This window comes from Hippoglossus hippoglossus, chromosome 24 (assembly GCF_009819705.1).
Source record: "Hippoglossus hippoglossus isolate fHipHip1 chromosome 24, fHipHip1.pri, whole genome shotgun sequence".
In the NCBI taxonomy this organism is placed as follows: domain Eukaryota; kingdom Metazoa; phylum Chordata; class Actinopteri; order Pleuronectiformes; family Pleuronectidae; genus Hippoglossus; species Hippoglossus hippoglossus.
This window is the reverse complement of record NC_047174.1, coordinates 18,078,456-18,101,177: the sequence shown is the minus strand read 5'-3', so window position 1 is coordinate 18,101,177 and position 22,722 is coordinate 18,078,456. Positions and strand designations below refer to the sequence as shown.

The 22,722-nt window shown below is 40.2% G+C and overlaps 1 protein-coding gene across 7 annotated transcripts in view; it reads left to right on the top strand.

The window, feature by feature from the left end:
- enah (ENAH actin regulator) overlaps window positions 1–22,722 on the top strand; it is a 125,929-nt gene that overhangs the window by 72,500 nt on the left and 30,707 nt on the right. For 6 of the 7 annotated variants that reach the window (XM_034579279.1, XM_034579275.1, XM_034579274.1 and 3 more), the window contains exon 4: window positions 16,537–16,609. In XM_034579279.1, coding sequence (XP_034435170.1) covers window positions 16,537–16,609 — 73 coding nt within the window. Of the gene's footprint in view, window positions 1–11,240; window positions 11,502–16,536; window positions 16,610–22,722 lie in introns of those variants that run through there. The other variant, XM_034579276.1, reaches the window with a different exon arrangement.

Here is a 22,722-nt window from a genome sequence, read left to right as displayed (position 1 = left end):
AGAAAACCAGCTTAGTGTTTCCTGGAGCTATTACTTGCACACACGTGTGTGAGTCAGCTAGTGAACGAATCACAGAATAGTTTCCATCTTTGCAAGGCAAATGTGACTGTAGTGACTGCTGACATGTGGAGAGAGAGAGAGAGAGAGAGAGAGAGAGAGTGTGTGTGTGTGTGTGTGTGTGTGTGTGTGTGTGTGTGTGTGTGTGTGTGTGTGTGTGTGTGTGTGTGTGTGTGTGTGTGTGTGTGTGTGTGTGTGTGGATGATTACAATCATGGACAGTTCTGCAACATGTGTGTGTATTTATATGACTTTTGGCACCACAGACACCATTTTCATCACCTTGCTTTGCATCACTGAGCCAAGCTATTGCTTCATTCATTCATTCGTCCTTTATTTTAACTGAAGAAAACAATGAGGTAGAGACCTCATACAGGCGAGTACAGAAAATAGATTAAACATTCCAAGACACAAACAAAACAGAATTAACAGAAAGAAAAAAAAGAAAAGCCTTTGGAATAAACAGTACATAGCATTTGATTTAAAGCATAATTAATCAATTAAAACAAATAAATTAATTTAAACAAGAACAGTTGGAGTTCAAGGTGAGATTAAAAACCTAAATGGCCCGAAGGATAAAAATGAGTTGAGCTTTAGATTGTTCTGTATGTTATTCCATGTTGCAGGTACATGATGAGAACAACTGGATTTGCAGAGCTCAGCAAAAACAGTTGGCACCTATAGTGTGATCCAGTCATTTGAGTGTTTTTTTCAATGAGAGCCCACAATAAAAGACAGCAGTGAGGTGATGTCAGGGGGTAAAAAAACAGTTAGGGTCTCATAGATAACTAAAAACCAGTGTGCGTTATAGAGACAGAGGGCCAACCTTGGCATGTAACTTTCAATGATGAGCATTGTAGTCGTTGACTTCCTCTTGATTTGGAACAAAGTGACGTAGTTTCTGTACTGTGAGCTCAAACAGGGACACTTGGAGAACCTGCCACACACACACACACACACACACACACACACACACACACACACACACACACACACACACACACACACACACACACACACACACTTTGTTCATCAGTTTCTCCTTTCTCCTAAAAAGGCCAAAGTAGAGCTGGATGAAAGGACGGGATTAGGCGAGGGACGGATGGGTCACAACTGGCCAGGCGTCTGTCTGTGTTGTGGTCTGGCCTGTAAGCCGCTCCTCTCAGGGCATGGCAAGGACGTAGAAAGTAGAGAGGATGAAAGGAACAAGGTGAAATACAGAAGGTCTCAGGTATAAGGGTGAGATGACCTGTAGATGATGGACAGGATGTGGAAAACATAGAAGTGGTTTGGAAGGTTGATAGATTTGTGTCGTTACTCTAACCCTGTCCACATCACAGAAAAACAACGCTGTCCTGGCCTAACCTGTGTCACTCTGCTGGACGTGTCAACAGCTCACTGCTTATAAAACCACTTTGTGTTGAAAAGGAAGAATGTGACCTGCAGCATGACTGTCATATCTTTGTGGAAACGGACGGAGCGCAGCAGCCCTGCGGCTAAATATTTATATCTGTCTCTATAGCTGTTGTTCTGGCTCTGTGCCTTTAATTTCTTTAGCTGATACACACACACACACACACACACACACACACACACACTTTTAGAGCGTATGCAGGTTTAGTCTGAGCTGTTGTGGATCATTTCTATAATATCTGAAAAGCCAAGCTGTGAGGTAGGGCAATTATCGCAATATAATTGTCATTAATATCAATTCAGCGAAGGTTCAATAAATATTGATATAATTCTTATATATTGTTTAAGCACAATGGGGATAAATAACATATAATTGATCCCCCTAAGATGTGTTTAATGCCACATCCTTCAATAATTTGACATTTATTGTGATAATCATTGATACTGACTGATATGAAAATGTTAATCTTGATAATATTTTATTTCCATATGGCCCATCTCTACTGTGAGGCCAGAATCTACAGACTTCAGCTGTTTACCTTTGTTTCATAGAAAACTTAAACCTAAAAAACATAAACTTCTCAAAGTCCAATTTTTGTGTTGGGAAAAAACTGTAAAAATGTTGAAAAACGCCCCGTTATGTTTGAGCCAGTGAAAAAAAAAAAAAAAGGTTTGGATCTGCCCCCTGATCCAGATACTTACAGAAATGTAATGGGTTCTTCCCTGAACCATACCACATCCTTGATGAAAACTAGATGAAAACATAACCTCCTTGGCGGAGGTACAAATCTGTCATTTCTGAGAATCCCTTTGTGACATTTTGCTCTTGAAATGTGCTTCTGTTACTTTCTCCCTTAGAAGCTAACTTTTGAAATAAAAGCAGTTGGATAAAAGTACAATATCTAAAATGTTGTGTAGTAAAAGTATAAAGAAGCATATTGTTACATGTTGGAAATTAGTGTAGCGCTTGAGTATATGCACTCGCATTCCTGCTTAAATAGAGCAAACAATTTATTCTTCATGGTCTCGCCAGATGAGCAGGATCTGAGTCTCTGCTCTATTTGTATTCACAGCCAGACTCAGATTTGGCAGCAACTAGTCTCCGCAGAGACATATGAAAACTTGCTAACTGGGGATTGTCACTTATTTTTTTTGTCTTTATGGTCCTTGCCAACAGTGCACCATGTGGTTCTCCATCATGTGAAACCTTAGTGGAGGGGAGGGATTGAAATCCGAGAGAGCTGGGGGGGGGGGGGGGGGGGTTTGCAGGAAGGTAGAGAGACTCGCTGAGCGACTTTTCGACGTCCCCGCTGACCAGAATGAGTTTGTTATTGCAGGTCACGCGGGTGTAACACCTCCTGCAACCCCGTGCCACATCAGTCTGGTATGTGTTTATTTGTATCAGATTGTGACGGCCCACCATCCCTAACCCAGCAACCCCCTCCACCCCAACGCCCCACCTCCTTAAACCCCCCCATCTGCCCACCTGGACCGCTTTGCTTTTTCTCGATGAGCTCATGCTGTAGAGCATGAAAATTTTGACTACACACCACAACACGGCTGGACAACACACACACAGAGAGCAGGAGGAAGGGACGTTGAGAGAAAGAAGCATAGAAAGAAAGAGGCAAAGACGTGTTAAAAAATAAAGTATTTAGAGAGAAAAGTAAAAGAAAACACAGAAAAGGAAGCACAATTTAAAGAGAGAGAGGGCAGGGGTCCACCAGCTGTCTTGTTTATATTCTGACTGCTGCTGCCGGAGACTTTGCTTAACCGAGGACCCCCCCTCAGGCCTCGTCACAGCCGTATTTGCAGACATGCCTGTTGCAGCAAGATTTCATCGATTCTCTCAGGACACGCAGAAGATCAGCCGAGCTCAAATCATCCTCAGGAGTGAGTATAGTCAATCTGATGGGACATTTCCGCTTTGGAGTGTGTCCATTTCATAAAGGCAGGCCTTGTGTGTGGCTGTTTTGGGGTTTGCATGATTGAAACTAAGTTTGGAAGCTTTGCACAATGAAAATGAAAAATATTTAATTTCTGCAAACGTGCAAATGCCCCTGCACCCAGGTTGCCAACTTTTTGTCAGACCACATGCAATCACATGATTTGCATGATCGTAAATGTAAAATCGTAAAATCTCAACTCTGCAATAGGAGTGCGGGTGTGTGTCCACAAAGTCTCAACAAAGATTTGTTTCAACTTTTAAAAACTTTCCAAATGTACATTTTCAGATCGCCACTTAAAAGGTTTCAAACCTGGAAACAAACTCCATGGGGACACCGGGACAACAGTGAGACATTTAAGAATGTGTTGGAGAAACACTGTGAAAAATGTGCTGCAGTTTTGAAGAAGGACAAATAATGTTTCACGGATTTGAAGTTGTTTTTACAACATTTTGCAAGGCTCAGTTTCAATCATGCACCACATTGTTTTATTAGATTTCAAGCTGTTAAAAACACCTTTCAAAGCTTTTTTTTAGTTGTTGAATTTGGCGTGATATTTATCCCATAAGAGCTTATCAGGTATCAGATCAGTACTCTTGAATCCAAGTTGGAAAATTGGCGAGGAGAGGAAAAAGTTGAGTCAGTTATTTGCAAATGAATGCCCTCCACCGCTGCTTACATGTACAAGTATTTATAAGTGAAAAAAAAGTCCACGAGAATGTGTCAGTGTGTGTTTAAACGTTTCTGTCCCACAAGCCTCAGACATATTTTAGCTGCAAGCGAGGTCTCCATTGAGTCTTTCCGATTGGCCATGGAGCTGTTCTGCAATCTCATTGGTTAAGCTGTGCTCTAGTTGTCACATAACAACAGTGCAGGAGGGCTGCAGGGAGGAGTGACACAGTTGCCACGGTCTCCTGATCTTTGCCATAGAAGAACAAGTTTAACGTTTTATGTGAGACACAGCAGGAATGTGTTTTTGTACATTAGGTTGGCAAACCATTAAAGTGCTGCAGTTATGAGTGTGAGGAAAATGCACAAGGGATTAAAACAAAGAAGAAAAATATAAACCATGACTTGACTTGTTTGTGGGCTTTTTAAAATTCTGATGAATAAGCATGAGCGAAAACCAAAGCAAAGCTGCGAACAGAAAACAAACTCACTCGTGAACAAATCACGAGGGAACGTGAGCAGTTGAAAACACATTGAGAAGTGTGCTTGTGTAACGTAGCATGCAATGGCTGAGCACTATCCTGGGTCCAGAGCTCAGAATAGTTGCCTGTGTCTCCATTTTTTGTTTTATTGTGGTTCAAATACGTCTGCTGCTGTGCTCATTGACAGCTGTTGCCTGGTAGAAAACACAACCAAACCAATCAGATATCTGTAGACGCCATTAAGAATGGGGACGTCGTATTCTTAAGCCAAAGCCAGACATATAATGATGGAAAAAAAACAATATTTTAATATTCAGTGTGTAGGATTTAGGGGATCTAAAGGCAGAAATATAATATAATATTTAGAATGTGTTTTTATTTGGTTTATTATCACCTGAAACTAGGAAACAAAAAACACTGGCTCTAAAGAGGACCTTTCGTGTTTTGATGTCACCTGAAGACCACCGTAGTAACTTCAGTCTGTTGCAATCTGCTATCTCACCACTAGATATCACTTAATCATACACACCGAGCCTTCGAGTCACAGTTTGTTGCTTGTTAAGATTTTAAAAAATCAAGTCCACCATCAAAATTGGTTGATGGTGGACTTGAAAAGATACCCTACATTTTTTTTATTTTGACCTTTAGATACATATAAGGTTGAAAGTATTACACTGTAAAACTAAAACAGTCCTTGCACTCTCTGGTAAACTATTTAATACAGACACTGTTTTTAAATTACCCATAGCTTAGTTTGGCTCGCTATATCTCAATATATCTGAAATTAGCTCATCAGCCACTAAGTTATGTTTGTGGTTCCTTGTTATGTCAAGACTGCAGAAAAAATACATTCTGTTGAAAAACATGTCAGAATGCTGCTGTGTTTTCTGTGTTCAGGGCCAAAGAGTAATTGGTTGTCGGATCATTATTTCGACAGAAATATTCAGCAGAACTAAAACCTCCACTGTGTTTCCAATAGAACGTTTACAAAACAGATCATTTAAACAACCAAGACGAATCATCATCTTTTGACCAAGACAAACAAAACATCCTCTGACACCACAAGACTGGAGTCATGCTTATATGTGTCCATGCTTTGGCTTCTGGCTAATAACATTTCACTGAAACCAAATTCTTGCTTTCCGAGGAATGAGTTGTTCTTTTATCTTTTAGTGTGGAAGTCACTCATTTATTGCTCTGACCTAATTTTTGTCCTAAAACTGCCCATCATAAATGTCACTGACCAAAGTTGAGTTATCATGTGATGTTTGTTTTCTCAGACAGATTGCACGCTTCAGTGAAGTGTATTTAAGTTACGATTTTGCAGTGTACTGTTTACCAGAGTCTCATACTGGTTTTTATAAATATACTGCCATCTATTGTACCTGAGCTCCTCTGATCATTTGTTCAGTGCTCAGTCAAAGCCTGGGAGGAGAATGATTAATGAGCTGTTATGAGCTATGTCATCTTTTGGGCAGAGGACAGATGTAAACAACCAGAGTTGTGTGTAAGCAACAACACTGAAAAAAAGCTCAGTTAAGGTTTTACCACAGCCAACATGCCTACATTAATGGAAGTGATGCTGCTGACCATAATTGTGTATTCGTGGAGGCAGACATCCTGAATGTTTGACGGATAAAATATGCTTATGAAACACTTGTTTGGCTCTGAGGATGAATTAAATACACTCCTCCTCTCCATCTGAAATGATCTGCTGTTGTCTCTTGTTGAACATTAACTGCCAGCTCTGCCAGACACAGATTTGTGTACATTTGCCTCCTCCTGTGCTGTTTTCCTCAATCCTCCCCCCCCCCCCCCCCCCCCCCCCCATTTCCTCCTCAATTCATCATGGACTGTTCTCTGTTTTCACAATGAAGAGTGTATCTGTATCTCACACACTCTGGTTCTGAGGATTTGGTCGTTTCTTCGTTGCCTTTATCCTGGTGAGCTGATGATGAGTCGTGTAGTAATATATATCATTGCAGTATTGGTTTTGTGTGTCTAAAAGATGCTTATGGGTAAAGTGGAGGTAGCAGCTATACAGGAACATCTCAGCGAGCCATTGACTGCCTTTATCTCACATAGCCAAATGTAATTCAGCCATGAGCAGTAAAAATAGAAGTATATTATCAGTACTTATATGGATGCACACTCCAGACTGTGGCTGCGCCCGAAATCATAAACCCCTACTCACTGTATAGGGACTCACTGGAGGACTATATTCTGAGCTCTTCGGCAAAAGGAAAGAAAAACACTTTCGGACAATAATTGGTTTATTTTCTCTGCGCTGGAAATCGTGTCATTGTCAGAGGATTATCATGTACAGCAAGGTCGGCCGCTGGAAAATCCCATAATATTATTACATTTTAATTGTTTATTTTACACTTAATGGGAGCGCAATGCGTGATGGTATATATTGCTTGGTTATTGACCATTGGTTGTACACTACTTCTTTAGAGTTTTTTGCTTCAGAGAATCTAGAAGAGCTCAGTTGATCTTTCTGGAGTTGAGGTACTTTTGACCCAGTTTCTGTTTGTCCCAGGTTCAAGATGGAGAAGACATCATCTGGCAACTGCTAACCCTGCCCCCTCCTTTCCGCTACTACCCCACTGAATACCCTAGTGTTTACCTTAACCATTCAAGGCCGTTGCCAGGGCCGCCCACTTGTTGCCGGGCAGATCTGAAACTATAATAAGTATATGTTTGCTGGTTGTGTCACTCCGACATATGATCTTCCTCGTCTGACACTGGTTTCAGGATCATCCCTGTCATGTCACTCAGATATTCTGACAGAGTTGTGGGTTGGAATCAGATGTCCAGCAGCCAGACTTAGTGGGTGAGGGAGATGTGGCGCTGGGCGAGGACAGCAGAGGTTTAGATGTCGTCCTCCCACTGGCCTTCTAGACATCCTGACTCCCATGAGCCCCAAAATAATCCCCCAGCATGTAGGACACAGTGAAGGAGTCAGAGGTGGACATTAAAACAGGTGGAAACAGCTCGGTTCACTCTGGACCTACAGCAAATTTAAACCCCTACAAATCTGTCTGAACGTGGGTTCCAGACTATTAAACGTCATAATTAGGGCCCTACAATCCTACTAATCCTGAGTGAACCTAACTCTTGGCTATAATTTGTCTTTTTAATGTTGTGTTTCTAAATCAGGAACTAAAAACTTAAAAATATCTTGAAAAACTTGCATTCAGGCTAAAAAAATGAAACGGAGATAATTCCATTATATTGTTACAAATTCATTCATCGGTTCATGAACTCATGAATTATTTAACAGCAGTTCCACAGGCCTTGGATCTTAAGAATTTGTGTATTTGAGAAAAACATTTTAGATGATATTTTCTGAGTGTGTATGGGTGTCCTTGAAAGTGAGACCATTTTTTCCTTTTAATCAAAGCACAGCTTCGAGATTCATCAGTGTGCTTCAGGACATTGGAGGTTTGCTTTGTCAGAGCAGCAGATTTAAAAGGAATTATTTCCCTCTGGTTTCTTCACAGGATGACGCCTAAGGACATGACCTGTTCTTAAACTTTTGAGACCTTGAAACATTGATTAAGAAAAGACCCAGAAAGTCAGAAAGAAGTCACAGAATTATTTCATGGCAGAGAACATTAAAGCTCCTCCACAGTGTAATATGAGCCATGGAATAAAGTCAATGCAAAGGTTGTTTGAAAGTAGTGAGGTCATTGAGCTGGAGAGATAGCAACTGATGAGGAGTTGGATGCCAGAGAAAGTATTTGAAGTAGGTCTATTGATGCCAAGTTGCCCATTTTCATCGGCCTATCTAATGTAATGGTTATTGATGCAGCGTCACCATGAGACCTCAAAGAACCATTTCACCTTCTTGTACTGGAAACACTATCGTCAGGAGAACCAGGAAAGGGAGACGAAGCAACAACAAAACCATTAGGCACATTCCCAACTCTGTAACAAACATCTGCCAAAGACTGATTTCTGGTCCTTTAGAAGTTTTTTTATCCATTTAGATTTCTCTCATCTCAGGCAATACTTTTAGGTGCAGAGGAGATCTAATTGGTTTGGAGCTGCCAGGAGACGTTGTTCAATAAGTGATGGGAAACTTTAATGAGACTCAGTTCATAAACAAACTGCATGAACAAACACATTTTTTGCAGCAGGGAAAATACAGCTGTGTAAAAATTATGATACCTTCAAAAATATTTTTTTATAAATATACAATATTTAAAAACTGTGCAATCAACAAGGTTACTCAGCTAGTGGACTAAAACTTATTTAAATAAAACTATGACCTCCTTACTGTAAAATCTAATTCAGTATTTTTTTTGTATTTATTTCAAATGAAAGCAGCTGATAGCTGTAATATTATATCTTGTTTCCAAAACCTGGGTGATACTGCAAAATAGAATTTCTCATCTTTGGGTTAAAGTTGACACATAATGTAGCTAAAAAGGAAATGAAAGTGATGAGGTGATGGAGGCTCTATAGGCAGCGGGTGAAGTCACATGGCTGGACAGGGCTTCTACAATAATTTTACACAGCAGAGTTAAATTACATAGTTTAATTTGGGTATACATATAAAATCTACAGTGATGGATTCAGCATTTCAGTTTAGCCCTTTTCTAAAGCTTCAAACTGTAACAAGTCATAATTTCTACCTTCTAGGTCTGAATATTATACAGTAAATTATCAACGTCACACTGTTTCATAGTTAGAAGTCACTATAGGAAGCTTTATAAATAACCTTGATGTCCTCTGAGGTACAGTAAGAGAATGTTAAGTCCTAGTGTTTAACTCTAAGCATGTGGAATTCTAACACAGGCCATGATCTCATCCATGGCCTGTATCCAAAATGCCATATTTAACAGACAAATGTATTTCTGTAGATCATGTGTCAGTTTCTTTTGCGGTCAAGCCAAGGATGGCGACAGTGACTAGCTGTATCTATAGATGCTGTCATTCTTACCTGACAACAGATCTCAGAGGATGACATCATGACCTCAATGTGAAACTATACGTGGATTCCATCTTTCTAAAAATGCGTCCACTCTGTCATCTGACCTTTTTCACCACGTTGTCTAAATAAACCTACACACGGACATTTGTCTTTACAGTCAGGTCGATTTTGACAGAGTGAAGACAGTTGGAATGTCCTTTACATTTTTTCCACTGGCGTCAGTGGGAAATATACAGTAGCCCTTTCAACCCATATGGCACATAAAGTCAAGGTGTTTTAGCGTAATAGGACAGAGACACGTGAAGTCAAACGAAATCATTATATTAAATATTTTGTGGAGAAATTGTTTGACAGCAGCGTCCTTCAGCTATATATATATACGTACTTAGATCAGATGACTGACTCACTGAAGGACGTTCCTCCTCTTCTTCCTGAAAAACTCTGTAGTTGTTTTGGCCCCATGTTTAAAATGATTGTCTATATAATGTTAAAATGTTATGGGTGTATAACTTTATCAAAATCATCTTGACAGTGGCTGATTTTAGTTTCATCAGCCCTAGACCTCTACCCGTTTGTGTTGTGTGTTGTTGTGAACCGCAGCCTGGACTTTCCTTGTCTGAGGGATCTTGGAGTGAATCCCCTGAGGTTCTAGTGAAGATGTCTTCTCTTGATTGTTGACAAGAGAACATCTTGCATCCTGGAGAGAATTCTTGACTTGCTCTACCGTCATGAAGGCTTTTTTCTCCACTGTGCAGGTTTGTTGTCATCCTCCTGTAGTGCCTGCATGGAGCAGACATTTGCAGATTGAATCAATCAAATTTTATTCACAAATCTAATGGGCTTCATTGGGCTCAACAAAAAATTAAGGTTAAGTGTCCCAAATCAAGTCCCTATAAGATTCCATTTCCTCCCAACTCTGAGGTTTGAGGTGAACATTGACTGAAGCTCCTGACCCATTCACTGTATGCGTTGCAGTGCTGCCACATGATTGGCCGACTGGAAAACTGCATGAATAAGCAGGTGTTCCTAATAAAGTGCTCCGTCATGGCTAGATGATATTTCTTCTTTAAAATTGGATGAACTGACTCTGCATCTGATGCTGCTTCCTGGGATCTAAATGAATAATTTAGGTAAAAGTCATATATATCAAACTGGATTCCGAGCTGGTTTCCCATCTGCCTCGTACCCACGCACACAACAACACACACACACACAGCTAATGATATTGAGAGCAGCCTTGTTTCTTTATCTGTATCCAGTGTATGAATAATAGATTGGATCCAGGAAGTACAAACTGGCTGTCCAGCCCATCAGGTAGCGAGTCCTACCACATCCACAGCTCTCTCTCTCTCTCTCCCCCTCCCTCCATCTTTTCGTCATCCTCTCTTCCCATCTCTTTCTCTGCCATTTGTGTTTCATCTGTTTGCTTTCTCCTCATTCTTTGTCTCTCTCTGGCTTTTCTTTCTCTTTCTCAATCTCGTGCTCTCTCTCTCTCTCCCTTTCGTGGGTGCTGTCTCTCCCTCTTATGTTCATCCCTCCCTCTCCTCTCTCTTTGTTTCCATCAATTATAATCTACTGGAGAAGCGGCACAGAGAGGAACCACACCCGGCATTTCATCCTCATCTTTCGAGGTGTACCGTCAGACTGTTAAAGGCATCACATTACACAGGATAAAGAACTTAACTGGCTACTGCAACAGAAGGAGGCTCAATATTCTGTTTTTTTTCTATCTTGGAGTTCATCCATCTATCTCTGTGAGCTTCTGGATAATGAAGAACTAAGGCACGGGCAACTGAAAGAAGAAGTTCCAGAGCCTGAGCTATGGTTTTGTATGCGACATCCCAGGATTGTAGTGGGGGAGCAGGGTTTGTGAAGGGAGCTGCCAGCGGGGTGGCGGTTGCTCTGAGGGCTGGTAATGGGTCAGACGTGGCCCAACAGGGACTGTGGTGTTACGTTTGCTGCCAGAGGAGGCCCACGCTGACGCTGCCTTCATGTAGGTACACATGCAGAGATGGAAGCAGTGGCTGTTTTACTGTTTGTCTGTATGTCGTTATGAATGACGCTGTAAAGTCGGCGAGAAACTTCATTTTGTTATGTTGTCAAGAATTGTATTTACAAGTATTACTCTTCCTCTTTAAATGTCTCTACGTCATCCCTCTCTGTTAGTCTGTTCTCTCCTCAGTCACATGATCGTACATCAGTCACGCATACCAGGTGGTGATGTCATGACCAGCTTCTATTTTCTACCTCTGCTTTTGTCTATAAATGCCAGACAAGCTCTGTTCAGCTTTACTTTGTGTCTTTGTGCTGCCTCTGTCTTATCTTCTTTTCTATCATTCACAGTCTGGTGCCAGGTAGTGGTTTAAGGTCTATCGTGCAGAGTGAAGTTAGAAAACTAAGTGTGTTCATCCTACCTGGTTTATTTACGATGTAGATTTTATAGTTATTGTTTTTCATGAAATTAAAGGGATTATGCTTAATTAATACTCTTTAATCATACTATTTTGATAGACATTCTGATTGAAGACGATTCGATGAACAGTTCACTATATGCATTCCACATACAGACAGACAGATGTTTGTGGAATTAATACTTATAGCTTTATCTGTATAGCATAGCAGATAGATAGATACTCTTAAAAGGTATTTACGTCACCTCTTCCTCTCCTCATATGAACCAATATCAGTCTTGTTTATCAAGTACCGATGTCATGACCAGTTAATACTTTCTCTATCCGCCATCCACCTTGGTCTGTAAATGCCAGACAAGCTCTGTTCAGATTCTCTTTGTGTCTTTTCACTACCTCTGTCTTTTCTTCTTTCCTCTCTTTCACTGCATGTTGTCAGTGGTTTTACGTCACTGAATCAATTTACTTGAGAGCTTCCATTTGAAAAGAATGAAAAATGATTACATGTCAACTTCAGAGTTGGTGGATTAAGAGCGAGGGTTAAATTTGCACATGAAAGAATGCTACAGGAGGACAGCTCCTTGCAGTAATATAGTTAAATACTAAGTTGAAATCATACATAAATTTTGGTCCCATCAGAAAACGAGCCACTGATCTGAACATAACACCTCCCTCCGGAGCTGCTTTCAGAGCTGCTGTCTGTGTTCCATCATTAGCACATGAGCTCTATGATAGCAGACAGTAACACGATTACTCCCCAAAGGCAGCGGAAGATGGACACGACCATGTCTGCAATGACATTCAGTGTTTCAATTAAGCTCAAACAGGAAGGAACACAACGGGCCTAAATTGGGGTCAATACGATTTTGAGCTTGTTGAATGATGATCACATGCAATTCCAGGGTTCATTCTAAAATTTGAAAAAAGTTTTTGCATGTATAGAAAATATTTTTTGGAGTGTGTGAATAAAATCTGTGGACAGATTATATGTGAGGTGAGGTCACATGAGACACTGAAAAACAAAGTGCATATGAATAATTGAATATAAGAATCTGATAATCATTAATATTAATGCATAATAAATGTCCCATTACGATTTCTTATTTAATGGACTATTTTAGATTATTGTTGTTATCCATAATCCGTGTATAAAATATTACTAGTCCTCTCAGCCTCGCTCTCATTTTGCTCATCCAATTTCTCCAAACCACACTCAACCCTTACCCTGACTATATTAGGAAGTTCAACTAACTCCAGCTGGAGATACTCGATTGATTTGGGACACTTAACCTTAATTCTCTTGCATAGTTGGACCCAGCTAAGGTGCAAACACACCTTGTGCATCCCCAGTCCCTCAGTAAGTGGATGTAAAAATTCATGTAGACCATTAGCTGAGAGTGGCTCCTCCCTGAACTCATAGCTCTGCCCTCCAGTGGCCACATGATGCTGCAAACTCAACAACAGCTTCTTCTGCAGTTGTTGACTTGAGAACGGTCCGTCTGTAGACTGCAAGACGAGGGGAGTGTCTGGTACTATTCTAAATCAATTCCTAATCAGATAACACTAAATTCTCATAGGGCTACAGTCAAAATTGGCATTAAAACTGACCAATGGTGTGACTTGCCATCTCATGGGCTGCAGATGGATATTATTGGCTATTCTGGTGCTTTTCATTTGTTGCAGTCTCATACAATCGTTACCTTAGATCAAGGCTTTTTTTATCTAAAGCAGGTACTCTTCCTCGTAGTCTACCATTTTTCACCACCAAGTTTTTGTACAGTAGCACAGAAAGAACAAACCAAACACTGGTTCTAGAGAGGGTCTTCATGAATTTATATCACCTGAAGGCCACTATAGTTTTTCCTTCACACTTGGAATGGGAGGATGAGGCAAAGGGTAATCAATTTATTCGTAATCTACAATTCCACCCAGATGCTCCTAACTCCTACAAAACGTAGAAGTTAAAAAAAATGTGCTTTGTTTTAGTTAAGAGAGTATGTGTGTGTGTGTGTAGGTGTGTGTGTGTCGTGTGACAGACACCTGTTAAGTGATGTCACTGAGTAGTTTCCAGTCAGCGCACACACACAACCGCACACGCACACACACACACACCTCTAAACAATCCATTGATCCACAGCTGCCCCTGAGGATGTTTGCTCCTCAGAGGTGAAATACGCTCAGTGAGTAATAGAGACAAAAGCAAAGAAATACAAGCTTAAAACCCAAAGTGAATAAACTGTTCAAATATTTCCATGCTCTTGTCACATACATCAATAACATGCATTTACTGCCTTGATCCCACTAAGCTGACTAACACATTCATTATGGTTGTGCTGACTCATCAGGCTTCCAGTAAATCTCCTCATGCTCAGGTTTTAGTCATTATTGTCCAAGGTCACACTAAAAGATGACAGAGGGATTCTTTACTGTTTGTGACTCTGTTTCCATCCAACATGACTTCATGTGGTCATGTTTGTATCTTTCTGCATTCTTGTCTTTGGAGCTCAGATGTGCTCACTGTGTGTTGTGTGTTTCAGAGTTTATACTAGGACTGTAAGTTATTAGGATGTAATAGTTATTACCATTTGAGCCAAACTCTCTTCATTGTTATTTCCTCTGTTCAAACCAAGCTACTTAGCTATTTTCTAATAAGTCAGTACAAACTCTGTTGTGTGATCATCCGCTGGCCCGCTATGAAAACCAATACACATACACACAGACATCTGTCTGTATATTTGTGCTGATTTCTCATTTTATTGCTTCATTTGGTCTCTGTTGGTCTCTCTACGTGCAGAACATTAACACACCTGCTGTGTCATTTTCAGTAATAATCCTGTGTTTACCACAAAACATCACTTTAAGCTAATGAGGAAATGAGTCTGAGCTTTTATAGAGTGGTTTAGAAGAGTTCTCTGAACCCTATTTTTCCACAAGAGTAACACATAAAAATAGCTCACCATTAATTTAAAAGTTAAATGAAAACTCCTAAAGACATCATTATTTTTAACACAAACCAGCATTCATTTTCCTAAATGAATGCTGAATTCATTTAGGAAATATTGGATCAAGTAATCGAGATGAAAGAATGTGAATCTTTCAGCAGTTGACAGCTGTGACAGTTGTTACGTTCATTACTGCAGACACGCCATCTGTATCAAACAAGACCAAGGGAAACAGCTAATATTCATACTTGACAGGATGAAATGTGTATTTTTGGCATTTTAGCTTTAACAATGAAATGTATGTGTACAATTAACTGACTGTTCAGTTGGTAATTCATTCTTCTTGACCTATCACGAGTCAGTCTCAGCTGTCAATCTTGATGTTTTTAAACCCTTTTTTTTATAGCATCAAAAAAATTATTAAAAACAAACTCATCAGAAAAATGAGCGCTTGAACGTACATAACTGTGCTAAGAATGACCTAAAATGACAGAAAACAACTTTAGGAAAATTTCACCAATTTTTAGTTGGGTCTATGCCCCCAGGTGCTAACATGGAGGAGCCAAGGTATACAACCAACTCTGCAGCCAGCCACCAGGGGGCGATCTAGATGATTTGGCTTCACTTTTGGGAGCTGTCATGTCCTCCTTCTTGAAATACAGTCATTGGTTTCTGCTCCTTTGCAACTCCAGAAACAAATGTCAGACTGTCATTGAGCTCACTAGACTCACAGCAGCATCTTACATATTAAACATATAAAAGAACATGAACACAAAGAAAGAAATGTTCTTCTTTCACATAAATATAAATACTACTGCATTTGGAGGCTGTGGAGATCTTTACAGTGTAGCAAGAGGGAATGAGCCCAAAATCTGTTTGTATGGCCCACTTGATGTTAATGGTCATGTTTGGACCTTATACAAGTCCATAGCCACTTCTCTGCCTGCCTGAAGTACCACAGTGCATTTTACTGCTAACATGTGTTGTGGTGTTATGGTGTTGCTACTTTTACTAAAGGAAGGTTTTTGAATACTCCTCCACTACATATGTTTTTACAGCACCCTACAAGGTACAATGTTGGTCAGGTGGTTACTTATGATGAGAGATATGTAACGGTACGCTTTTTCCTTTGCTTTGTGCCTCTCGTCCATACGCAAATACGTTTAAAGTCACTAATACACCGATTTTTGCAAACGCCTTCACAGGTATCTGCCTCGCCCAATTTATAATCATAGATATAAGGGTAATTTTAAGCTACTATTGTTTTGATTAGCTAACAATGCTTCGCCACCCACTGGCCCATCATGCCTGTTTGAGCGTGGTAGTAGTCTTTGTGTTCCCATCTGGATGGAGATATCTGAATAAACAAAAAACACAAATCAAAGGTAACTTCATATGACACAAAGACAAAAAAACACTAGTGCCATAACAAGTATTAACCTGTTTCCTCTCTGACTTAATGGCTGCATACAACTTGTATAGATGTTTATTAATTAAGAGCCTGTAAGAGTCCTGTAGCGCAGTGTTTGGATTTTTTGGATTCATATATATTTGATATTATTTTACTTTTTGTCTGTCTTTTCTTTATCATGATACCGCAGAGGGAGTGTCAGGCTGAAACATAATGATGCCAGTTTAATGTTTAACAGCAGCTGTCTGTGTGTGTTACCCTCTACAGGCCCCACATTGCCCAGACAAGGCCCCCAGGTTCAGAATGGCCCCACACCAGAGGAGATGGAGCTGCAGAGAAGGTAAGCACCACATACTTACAAAGTTTAAAGCTTGAACATTATCTCAAATAGTCTGTTCACCTAGTCAGTCACCATTATCTCTTCCATCCCCATCTCTCCCTCTTATTACATTTCCTTCTCTAAGATTTTGATTCATACATAATTGTTTTTATCCACCCACCTTTTCAAATATAATTTTCTTACAGACTCATGCACTTATTTGAGAGCATGTGTGTATGAGTCTGACAAAGCCTCACGTGCACTCACATGAAGAGTTGTTTTACTTCCCCATACAAGGGCAGTCTTTTCCTCAGGTAATAATGAAGCTGTGGAATAACCACAGGAGACATCACACACACACACACAGAGAGAGCTGTATAAATAGGGCCCAGCTGTTGGCCAACGTTTGAATACTATTCCCCAGAAAACCTTGTTGAAGGGATTAAAGCTGTTGAGATGTTGAAATATGCTCCAAATAAAAACATCTCAGCGTGGAGATTCATTAAGCAGCTTGGAGCCGTACAGAGACTGTTTAAGAGTGAGCCTTGTTCTTCTAACCAATCAGATAAAGCCAGGATGTTTGGGGTGGGAGCTCACAGCTGTCAATCAATATCTAAATACACTTCTGGTATATAGTTCCTCTGTCGCACCGAGGCTTCCTGGTAGAATTGGTTGCCTGAAGAAAATGCTATGGCTAACATGAGCGAACAACAGCGTACACAGTGAGGATGTAGGTGAGAGGCTGCTCGGAAGGAGAGGGAGGGAGGGGTGGGAGGCACGGTGGTTTGGCTTTAGAATTTCGTTCTTGCGCTATCTTGAATTTAGGAACTTCCATATTGTAGCTTTAAACAGAAAGTATGGCTTACACACACTCTCACATACAAACATGAACACTTGGACATACACTGAAATGTATCAGCAAGGTGACACACATCTTCATATCTCTTTACAATGGTGTTGGTGAACAGTGACGACTTAACGACACAAACATTTTAAAATGAATGGCAGAGAAGTGATCATTTTATATTCATTCATCCTTGAATTGGATCCATGACCCCACTCAGAGATGTAAACATGTATCTTTAGTATCAGTTCCATGAGCCAAACAGTGACGACTGCTTTGGAAACCATTTCAGACGGAGGGCGGCTGCTGCACAACACGCACAGGTCATGAAACACATCTGGATGGATTATTTAACATCTGTGTTCATCGTATACAAACACTTACAGGAGGATCATAATGGATGCAGATGTTCTATACCTGGCAGCAGGGCTCACTATGAGGTTTCAATAAAAACTGATTCATACAATTGTGTCCAGATCTCAGGCCAACTAAACGCATATTTAACATTTTGAACTGATGTGTGAGGAAACACTCCACCCACCATCGTTAAAAGCTATGTTTTAGAAGGATGTTGTTCTTTTACTTTTTTCAGGAGATTTTCACAGACTTTAAACTCTTCTGCAAATGCATGGTGACCCAACGCCTTATTAATATTTAATAAAACATTTTTTTCAAATCTGTTACAATTTTTACATCTAAAAAACGAGGACGCATTAAGTCAATATCAGTCATTCTTCAGAAGAAATCAACAAGACTGGTGATAATGATAAATATTCTGTCACCTATTATTCTTTCATATATTTTGAAATGATCTGAAATCACTCAATTAGACTACTCGTAATGAGCCATAAACAGAGCTTTTTTTGGGACTGTTTTTGTCTTTGGACGACTTCAGATTTTCATGGAGTTGGTCATCTGAGGTTTCAAATATATTTAGTAAACCACGTAAAGGGAAACTTTCCCATTTGGTTTATTCTCTCCTGATCTGACCTTCCTGTTCATGGGGGTCTGAATGAATCTGAAGTTCGGAAGTGAGATTTCATCTATGATCACCTACATAAGAGTATGGTTTTTATTAAAGCGGCTTCATGCTGTCATCTCGCAGACATGCCGTCTCCACTCTGCCTCCTCCTCTCGCTCTTTTGGTCAGTAGAGAGGCATTCTTCAGGTGTGAGTCAGTGATTCTTCTAATTCAGTTTCTCCCCCCCTTTTCACCATTTCTTTCTTTTTACGATTTCCTCCTCCTGCGCCCCCCCTGAGCATTCTCGCTTTTCTCACCCTTTTGTTTCCGTCTAGCTTCATTTGTCTTTATTTTTTCTTCTCACCTCTCTTTCCCCTCTCTCCTTCCTGTTCCCCCCTCCTCACTTGCTCCATATTTAGCAGCAGATGACAGACAGGCAGCGAGTGGATCAGTGACTGAGGTCATGTGCTGATGCAGAGGCCAATATCAGCCCGGTGGGAGAGCGAATAAAGGATGTGTAAAGAGCAGAGTGAGAATGGGATGAAAGTGAGTGAAGGGATGGCAGGAGAGGAGGAGGAGGAGGAGTAAAGAACCATTCTTTAAAAGGAAATCTGACATACTGATAGATTTTGTTTGGAATCGGTTGAAGGTTTTTTGTCCATATTCCTTCTTAACTTATTTTTGAGGGGCAGTGTCGCATCTTATCATTACACCACTCTCAGTAATCCAGTCAGATGTTGTGATTGTTTATTGGAAGTGTAAAGACTGAGAGAAGCATCTGTTCTCAAACATCTGGTTTAAATACCCAAGCTTGAATCCAAGCTTTTTATTATCAGCCTTTATAAAAGCTTTCAATGGATTTAAATCCAAAGGTTAAATTACTTTATAGCTTTGGCTAAAGTCTAAAAACTTCACTCAACCCTGATCCTCAAAATGACATATTTACCTCCACAAAGGAGGTTCTATTTTCATCCCTGTCCGTTTGTTGGTGGGTTGGTTGGTTGGTTTCAGTTGGTTAGTTAGTTTGGGTTGGTTGATTAGTTGGTTTGGGTTGGTTTGGTTGAAGATTTGGGTGGTTGGATTGGTTGGTTAGTTTCTTTGGTTGGTTTGGTTTGTTAGTTGGTTTGGTTTTTGTTGTAGGTTGGGTTGGTTGGTTTGGAGGAATGGTATTTATGAGTGTGTACATATAAGGGCAGCTTCATTGAATTTAAGGCGACTGCTGGGCCTTGGCAGAGGTATGCGCTCTTCCGAGTCTCATTCTTGTTTTATACTTTTATTTATGTAGCCTTAAAATGGCTTGGATGTAACTTTACAACTTTGCCTCATTTGGTATTCTTGGATCCATGAATATGTAAAATGTTTAACTGCATCTACCCCCACAGATAAAATAATGCAAGACAGGAATGATAGTATACAACCGTATCCCCTCCTGAATATATCGGTGTCAGACTTTGACTTATGTGACTACTACTTTGTAGCCTCACTACATCTTGTATCATATATTCAACACAATGTTATGCAGTGATTAAATGCATATAACTTTTTAATATATATATAACTCTATCCTCTAATTACAGCCCTGTAATTTACTTATGTGCAGTCTTTCCATTATACCCCTACTTTTTTATTTAGGCCTATAATGCTGAGTCTCTTTCCCTTTTCCCATCAATCTCTATCCCCTCTATCTCACTCTCTCTGTCCCCTCACTCTTCTTCTCTCCCTCTCTAATATTTATTAAACTTCTATAATTATATTCAACGATGTGCACCAAGCCGGACTAAAGTTGCCAGAGCAGCAACCCATATACCCTTCTTGGCTGAGCTGCCCCTTTGGGCAAATCACCAACACTAATAATAGTTTTCTTTTTCTCTTTTGTGGCTGCATTAACAAGTAGCCCATACAAGTAGTGGTGTGGACTAGAGTGGAAAGTTAAGACATAAATTAAGATACAAACCTGACACAAAGCGATGCCCTATGCTTTGTGCCATGTGACACTGTAGCATCCAAATATTGTTGAGGTTGTGTGAGGAGCAACAGCCACTCAAAAATGAGTATGCATGTCCCTGACTATGTGTTTATGTATATAAACATATTAATTGCTGAATCCCTTGATATAGATAGATAGATAGATAGATAGATAGATAGATAGATAGATAGATAGATAGATAGATAGATATTACGATTCTAACTGTTTAAAATGTCTGATTTTCACTTTTACTATTAACAAGTTTTGCACACATTACTCACATTTTAACCCTTTGAACTGCTTTCTACACATACAGCCTAATTCTATAATGGACAAATTACTGTGTAAGCTGCTGTTTTGACTAGAACCTTAAATTATATCACAATAACAGCTCATATTTTGGCTGGCCTACTTCATTCAATGTCATCAGATTGTGTCATACTGAGCCATGTAACCTGAAATAGAGACAGAGGAAGAGAGAGAGAATAGAAAGAATTGAAGATATGGATGAGTGTTTACAAATGAGAGGGAGGGTCCCAGTCCTCCTCACTCTCTGCATCAGTTAACAGGATCATCTTACCAATGAATAGAGCTTCACATTCCTCAGTGACCACACATGTTCAAGAACATAATGACGCGCGTCTCCATTCCTTTCACACTGTCTTTCCTCCGCCTCTTTATTCATCGGCTTCCTCCTCCATCTCTCCTGCAATCCTCCTCTTCACTGACACACGGACGGATGGAGAGCAGGCAGTGGCGCTCCGAGGATGATTGATGGAAATATTCACTGCATGTGTGAGTGGCTCCATGGACGGCTGGGGGGGGGAAGACTGCCAATGAACCACCTGCTCAGAAATGCAGGGTGCTGCCCTCAGATTAAAAAGACATGAGCTTCAAAATAATAGGCTGAGGTATAAATAGCTGTGTGTCGCGTGGGTGCGCGGAAATGTGTGTGACAGCAGAGAGAGGGAATGTGTTGCATCGTCTTGAATGAAAGTGAGAACGAAGAAGTGGTAGAGAAGAAGGATGTGAGTGTTAGAATTCTGTTAGCATTTAGCTGCTGCTAATAGCACTCAGAGGATGGCACCACTGACAGCAACATGTTGAGCACATTGTCATGAACAGATGTTGACATCTGCATATATTCACAAAGGACAGTCACTTTTTTTCAATATGAAGACTACACACACACACACACGTTGTGGCAGTGGGACACAAGAGCTGTTAATATTCTTCATCATTTATTTTGTTGTGACAAAAATCACTGTTAATGGCAGCTTTTTCGGACGACGCTTTCCGTTCTTCCATATGACACAGACGTTGGCAGGAAATTTGGATGACAAACAAGGCAACACTAACAAACATGGCGGAGAGTAAATGTGACACAGAACATGATTAAAAAAAAGAGCTAGTTCTGCCTTCTGCTACTTGTGTATGAATTCTGACACAGACGAGAAAACCGTACTCTGCTAATTATGCTACAGACTGAATTCCTCAACAGACACTGCTAACCTTTTTTAGCATTTATGCAAGAAGATGAGTCGGATGAGACCCACAAAAAAGTTGCCCGCAACATAACATTAGGTTAAATAGTGACATTGTCAGACTTTAACTTGTACTTCAGATTCTAGTGTCATTATCTCAGATGTGTTATATTCGTCACCAAAGCATTTTTTAGACATGAACCCCAGAGAATGTTTGGGTTCGGAGGACTTTCTCGTATTATTTCTGATGCGGTGCTGTTGTTTACAGCACTAGCATCGGCAATTATCACCCAAACCGTTCAACTCTCTGCATCTTTCCAAGTTCACTAAGATGGAAGCAGATAATGCAGATAACTAATCAGAAATGACATGGCCCCAATTTACACAAGAAAAAGGTGTAAGTAACAAGTAACTAGTGATGACATTATGTGAATATGGAACAATGTTTGATGGTCATATCACACAGCCCTACAGCTGACACATGGTGTGTGTGTGTGTGGGCATGTTTGTGTGTGTATATGTTGCACACTTGGACTTGATCCTGACCATGTGGTCCATCTGGGCTCCAGTTAGTTCAGTCAACATTTCCTGGTTCTGTGAGCCAATCAGACGACCCGCTGAGTAGTTGCCCTGCAGATTTCACCAGACTTCAGAGTCTCTGGAGGTTTAGCACAGTTGTCACTTGTGGAAAAGTGGCGAATGTAGAATGTGACATACTCTACTAATCACCTAAGATAAAGTGGATTTAACCAAAAACAAGTCATAGAAATACTGCAGTACAAAGGAGTGAAGTATTGACACTAAAAGGCCACTGAGATCAGCAAGCTTCAAATTCTTTACAACACCATTTGTTATTAAATATTAACAACATGACATGTC